The following is a 6,260-nucleotide window of genomic DNA, read 5'->3' on the forward strand; positions in this document are numbered from 1 at the left end:
AAAAAAAACAGACTGGAGCTCTCCTCATGAACCCACTTGTAGAAGTTATTGGTCATAATGGAATGTAGGTGCTGTGAATGCAGAACCCTGTACATGTAGCCTCTGACCAACTGCCTGACAGCCTTAAATTTCAGAAATGAGGCCAGAGATTCCCAGCACGCACTCCCCAGACAGTCTTCGTTGTCGGAATCACCTGGGGGACTTGTTAAACATGAAGGTTCCACAGCCCTAACCCAGATCTAAGGAATCAGAGCAGAATAAGGTGTCGTCCCTGAAGAACCATTGCAGGAGATTCCAGGGCTATTATTAAACAGGCTGAACATGGAGTCCCTGTTTTGGGCTCTGTGATGGTTAATATTGAGTGTCAACTTGATTTGATTAAAGGATGCAAAATATTGTTCCTGGGTGTGTCTGTGAGGGTGTTGCCAAAAGAGATTAACATTTGAGTCAGTGGACTGGGAGAAGGAGACCTACCCTCAATCTGGGTGTGCACCATGTAATCAGCTGCCATAGCATCCAGAATAAAAGCAGGCAGAGGAACTTGGAAGGACTAGACTGGCTGAGTCTTCCAGCCTACATCTTTTTCCTGTGTAGGATACTTTCTGCCTTCCAACATCATACTCCAAGTTCTTCAGATTTTGGACTCTTGGACCTTCAATACAGACTGGAGTCTGAAGTCTGCACTATTGGCTTCCCTACATTTGAGGTTTTGGGACTCGTACTGGCTTCCTGGCTCCTCACCTTGTAGATCGCCTATTGTGGGACTTCACCTTGTGATTGTGTGAGTCAATTCTTCTAATGAACTCCCCTTTATGTATTCATCTATCCTATTAGTTCTGTCCTGTTACAGAACCCTGACCAACACAGGCTCTAACACAGTACCCCTCAACCTGTGCCTCTGCCTACCCTGGGAGATGCTTAGAAAGGCAAGTTCATGGGCTCCCCACACGAAACCAATGAATCGGATCTCTATGGTTAGGCCCAGAATCTGTGATTTAACAAGCTCTCTAGATGATTCTTATGCACACATAAGTTAGAGAAACGCTGCTTCAATAAGTGGATAAGTCTCAGAAAAAGTAGACTCAAGATTCCAAAAACTCAGAGTAGGTGTCTGTGCAACCTGTGTGTTCAGGAGATGCTCCTGAAAGTTGCTGTTTAAATGAGAACTGTGGCATCCAGAAGAGAAGTAGTAAAGCTCTTTGACTTGTTGAGGAGTCAGAAATCTTGAAACCTGATGAAACCAAGTGATGATTACAATTGAACAGTCATTTGCAAACTTTTTCTAGCAGAGACCCATTGGTAAAGATTCCCTCAAAATCTTGTCCTCACTTTCACACCTTCTGCCTGGATCCAGCCTGTTGGCAGAACACACCTGTGGCTGGAGAAGAGCCACAGCAGAAGAGTTACTCACATTGGCATCACAATTTTCCAAACTGTGACACATGTGTCCTTGTAGAAACCTCTGAGACACTAACAGCTGCCACCGCCATCATTGTCAAACCTCACACCATTCATTATCCCTTCACTTCAGAAAAGAAGCAGCAGGCTCAGGGAGGTGAACTGCTTTATTAGTCTTGGTATCAATAGATGGTGAGGATGGGCTTGAAATCCAGGACCCCTTTCCTTCTTCCTATTTCTATCTCTCCTGTTCCCCACGCCCATTTGGGTTTTGGTGTAGAACGTTCTTATTTAGAATTGATTCTCTTTCACATTTGAAATCTATGGAAAGGTGAAGCAACTCTTCCTCCATGGCTGCCTCTCAAGGTAAAGCAAATGTTAGCATCTTCCCAGTTGTCCCTTCCTTTTCCCATGTCCCTCCTTCCTCATACTGAAAGACAGTCCCATGCCTTCATTAAGCAAGGAAGCCTAGGATTTTAGTTTTCTGCCCATTCTGACATCATCTCTCCAAATACCCTCAGAAGATACATGCTCAAGATGGCTTACAGGAAAAAACACTAGGTAAAGAAACCTGAATTCTCCTTCCACCTTAGTCACTTACTTGTTATGTAACTTCGGAGAAATTATTTGACCTTACTTACTTGACCTCAGTTTTCTCTTCTGTAACCACTGGTCTATGTTTAAAAGCACAGCCTCCCCAGCCAGGTCGCATGAGTTTCTTCCTAAAATCCCAATCAACATCTTCCAAGGATGTTCCATAACAGGCAGAAAAAAAATCTAAGCTTATACTAGAGCTCGAAGCCCTGCATGTTGGTACCCTTGGCCAATTTTTTCCAAGTCCTCTCCTGCCATCTTTGCTTTTATGCATCTCCAGTCAAATGGCCTTTTTCTTGTTCCTTGACCACACCAAACTTATTCCATGCTCAGGACATCAATTCATTGTCTCTTCTCATTTGGGCGTGACTTTTCTGGTTATTGGTATTATGGGCGATTTTTCGTTGAATCATGGACATTTTGACTTTATGCTAGAAGACTCTAGGTCCTATTTAAATATTTTATTTTATTAGTTAGTCACTGACTAGGTTTAGCATGCAGATCCTGGCTTACTTTTGTGGGATTAGATTCCAATGACAATTTAATTTTCAGAGGTTTTGTGGTGGTATTTTGGTCTACTTCATTTATCTGGTGTCACTGGGGCTTCTAGGTCCCCGAAAGTGCTGCCTGAGGGACAGAAGGAGGGTCCCCAAGCTGGAGCCACCTGGAGTCCAGAGGGGTCTCTAGCACATGGGAACAGAGTGCTTCCTGGGCTAGGTCACTGAATGTGGTCAGATCCCCTGCAGGGTCTGAGGAGGGGAATCTCAGGACTAGCAAGGAAGATGAGCACTTCCCCTGCAGGCTTATTGCCAGTGGGGTTCACAATCCACCCAACTTGCCACTGCTGCTGGGAAAGCCTGGGGTTGTCAGCAGGACTCACATTAAATCCTGGAATGGAATAAGCTAGATTGAGCATTGGAAAACACCAGGCCTGTCTACTTCCCCTGTTCTGCTGCTGTGGAGCTTACCCAGGCGTGGGGTCCCTAGTAGTTTGCTTTCTTCTTTCCAATTTCAGAGTTCTCCTTTGTTTGATTCGTGTTATTTCCAGGAATAATAGTTGTGCTTAGCAGGGAGAAACATGTCTACACAAGCTTCCTTGAACCTGGTGTCTCTTCATTTAATTTTAATACACTGGCTGGATATAAGTACCTTAAAATCATACAAACCTGACTAGAACAGATATCCTGTTCAACTTTCATTTTTGTACTTTTTTTAACTATAAAGCTTTAAAATCTTCCCATGTCAATGGAAGTGTGCTTGAATCCTAGTAAATGGCTCCATATTATTTCACTGTGCAACTAAAATCTAAGGTCTAACCAGTCTTCTATCATTGAACTTTTAAATGTAAGACTATTTTACCCTTCCCACATTTCTTTTTCTTTTATTTGTTAAATTGAAATCTCAAACTTGATTTTGATTAGCAGTCAAACTCCAAAAATTAAGGGAAGGGAAATAAGACCTGAAAAGGTAAAAGACTTAGAATTAAGTGATTCAAAATAGTATTTATATTTCACAAGAGCAAAAAATATACCTATGGAATAGAATTCAGAACTCCATGAAAGAGAGCTGGTGTCCAGAGAGCTGATGTCACACAGCCTGTGGCATGAATGTCAGAATAGGCCCATTCTACCAGCTCTGGCTGAGCCTGAGCTTCCAAAAGTGAGCTGAGCTGTTCAACCTTGGATCTTAATTACTCCTAGCACGGATAATTAGGTCCCTCTTTCTCAGATTACAGGTTTGAGAAGTTCCAAATATCCCATGCCCTAAAGGTTTTTTTCCCTTAATTTTATTGTTACAATTGGCCTTCATCTAGCTCTGGATGGTTGAACTGTAGTAAGTATGCTTAGCTATCAGATTGGTTATTCTTGTCTCCTGGCTCACTGTTCACCAATCTCAGAGTGTTAGATTAAGCAAATTACTTATTCCAAACAAATTGGGTTTCCTGGGAGAATTTAGTATTTACTGGGAAAAATGGCAGAGGTAGGCCTATGGTCTACCAGGAAGACAGAATGAGGGACAGGGGCTCCTGGATAAGCTGGCTCCTGGTCTCTGCAGACCACGTCCCATTTCTGAGCCCTGGCAAGGGTTTGGCTGGAAGTCTCAGGAATCTCCTTAAACCCTGAGATAACCCAGTTGTCAGTGGGAAAATTGAAAACTGTTTTCCCAAAATACTTATCACTTACAAAATAGATTTTCATATTCTCAGTATTGTTGGACAATACTTTTTAAACCAATGCTCTTAGTTTCATAAAATAATTTTAAACCTAATGTACAGTGAGGGGTGACTTCTGACCCTCTGAGTGAACATATTTCAGGGCCCAGGTGGTGGGGAGTGAAGCCATCAGCTCCAAGGCAGGCCTGTGGTCATTTCCAGCTGCACATCATGCCTGTGAGAGGGAAAGATTCTTTCCACTGTCTGTCATTATGATTTCCTTCCCTCTGGAGTTTGCATTTAAGTCCATTTTTATCCATAAATAAATCCTTTTGTCTATCCCAGACCAGCTTAAGATCCTACGCCTCTCTGGAAAGATTTGCTTGCAGTTTACATGCATAAAGATCTGTGTTTGGGGTTCACTTTTCCTCTACTAAAGGAAGGTTGCTTAGTGGCTGTGTGGGGAGGAAGGCCATGTTCTGCTTTCCTGCACTTTCTCCCTAGGCATGGCAAAGATGTTTGATCTCAGGACGAAGATCATGATCGGCATTGGAAGCAGCTTACTGGTTGTCACGATGGTGCTCCTAAGTGTTGTGTTCTGTCTTTACTTCAAAGTAGCTAAGGCACTAAAGTGAGTCACGTGGGGGAAAATGAATCACACCTCCTCAAATGGGATACCTGGACTCCCTATTTGAGCAAGGTCATTCCTTGCTGCTGTGGCCCCACCCCTGAGTGAGTGAGGTCAAGAAGAACAAGCAGTTTTGAAAAGGCAGAAATGGCAGCTGAGTGTAAAATCTTTTTTCCTTCTGCCTGGGGTTTGTAGAATGTTCTCAGTTTAAGGCTGTGAGTGTCAGTGGTGCTTGGCTGTCACTGGACCTCAATGAGTTTACCATCAGGTGTTTAATTCAGCACCTTGGCCAAGCCTCCCTTTGTTCAGCACCTTGGCCAGTACCTCCCTCTGTTCAGCACCTTGGCCAGTATCTCCCCTGGGCACTGGTAGGCTGAAGACTGTGTAGGGGAGACTGCATTAATGAGCCTCTGCCTTGTGCTCATGCGGAGGATGGGCTGGATTGATCTCCTCTTGCCTGAGTTGGGAGTTCTCAGAGTTTTCCTTCATTTATTTCTGGTGGCCTTGAGGACAAAGAGGTGGATCTTTAGGACTCTGGGACAGCTGACATGTGTGAATATCCTGGGAGACAGCAGAAAAGGGAATGTAGGTTGAAAAAAAGACAATTACAGTTTGGGGAGAAGACTCTTCAAGTACCAGAGAGGTTGGTTGTCAGACACAGTCCATTCTAAGGGGTTCACAGAGACACATCCCGGAGCCTGGGGCACAGCTGAATGCAGCACCTTCCCATCATTCCTGCATCTTGGGGGCCTGCAGTGACCAGCTGGGTGATTGCTTGCAATTCACTTACCCTTACTTTTGTAACCTGAGTTTATATTTATAGCAATCGTAGGAGAAGAAAGGATTCAAGAGGAATTTGAGACAGGGGAGAGAGCCTTAATGTAGGGCTGGTGTTCATGTTTGATTGGCTTCAGCACTAAACTTCCCAGATACCTCCAACAGTTCTAACAAATGGATTGAGAAGAAAAATTCTAAGCCTGAGCTTTGTGTGTGTCTTTTCTTAAGAGCTGCAAAGGACCCTGATGCTGTGGCTGTAAAAAATCACAACCCAGACAAGGTGTGTTGGGCCAAGAACAGCCAAGCCAAAGCCACCATCATGGAGTCTTGTCCATCTCTCCAGTGCTGTGAAAGATGTAGAATGCACACCAGTTTTGATTCCCTGCCACCTTGCTGTTGTGACATAAATGAGGGCCTCTGACTTGGGAAAGCTGGGCACAAAAATCTTCATGAGCAATATTTCTTTCTTAATAGAACGTTTTATTATTCAAGTCAAGTTCTAGAGTGTTTACATGCTATTATATAATGTACAGTGTTATTTTCTGTACTTTTGAATAAATGTGCAATACTGGAAATAATCCTCTGCCTCCAGTATTTTTGTTAGTTATAAACATAGCTTATTTAAATATGTGTATTACCTACTTTGGGATTTGGGGTCACTAGCTGGTAATATTACATTGTGGTAAAAGAAAGTTAGAAAATGAAAGTGTC

At 43.3% G+C, this 6,260-nt stretch overlaps 1 protein-coding gene across 2 annotated transcripts; it reads left to right on the top strand.

Moving 5' to 3' along the window:
• Window positions 1-3,578: 3,578 nt before the first annotated feature.
• On the top strand, window positions 3,579-6,127 carry FAM24A (family with sequence similarity 24 member A). 2 transcript variants are annotated; one of them, XM_054522997.2, is made up of 3 exons: window positions 3,579-3,727; window positions 4,649-4,775; window positions 5,778-6,116. In XM_054522997.2, exons 2-3 carry the CDS (start codon window positions 4,651-4,653, stop codon window positions 5,968-5,970), a joined length of 318 nt encoding a protein of 105 aa, XP_054378972.2. In that variant the 5' UTR covers window positions 3,579-3,727; window positions 4,649-4,650; the 3' UTR covers window positions 5,971-6,116. The 2 variants fall into 2 exon arrangements, with proteins under 2 accessions (XP_054378972.2, XP_002821274.3); XM_002821228.4 differs by having other exon boundaries at window positions 3,612-3,825; window positions 5,778-6,127.
• The last annotated feature ends 133 nt before the right edge of the window (window positions 6,128-6,260 follow it).

Source organism: Pongo abelii, chromosome 8, assembly GCF_028885655.2.
Source record: "Pongo abelii isolate AG06213 chromosome 8, NHGRI_mPonAbe1-v2.0_pri, whole genome shotgun sequence".
Lineage (NCBI taxonomy): Eukaryota > Metazoa > Chordata > Mammalia > Primates > Hominidae > Pongo > Pongo abelii.

Excerpts from the sequence above, each read along its gene's own strand:
- FAM24A (XM_054522997.2), top strand. The coding sequence starts at position 4,651 with ATGGCAAAGATGTTTGATCTCAGGACGAAGATCATGATCGGCATTGGA. Across the intron at positions 4,776-5,777 it reads AAAGTAGCTAAGGCACTAAA|AGCTGCAAAGGACCCTGATG; the intron begins GTGAGTCACGTG and ends TCTTTTCTTAAG.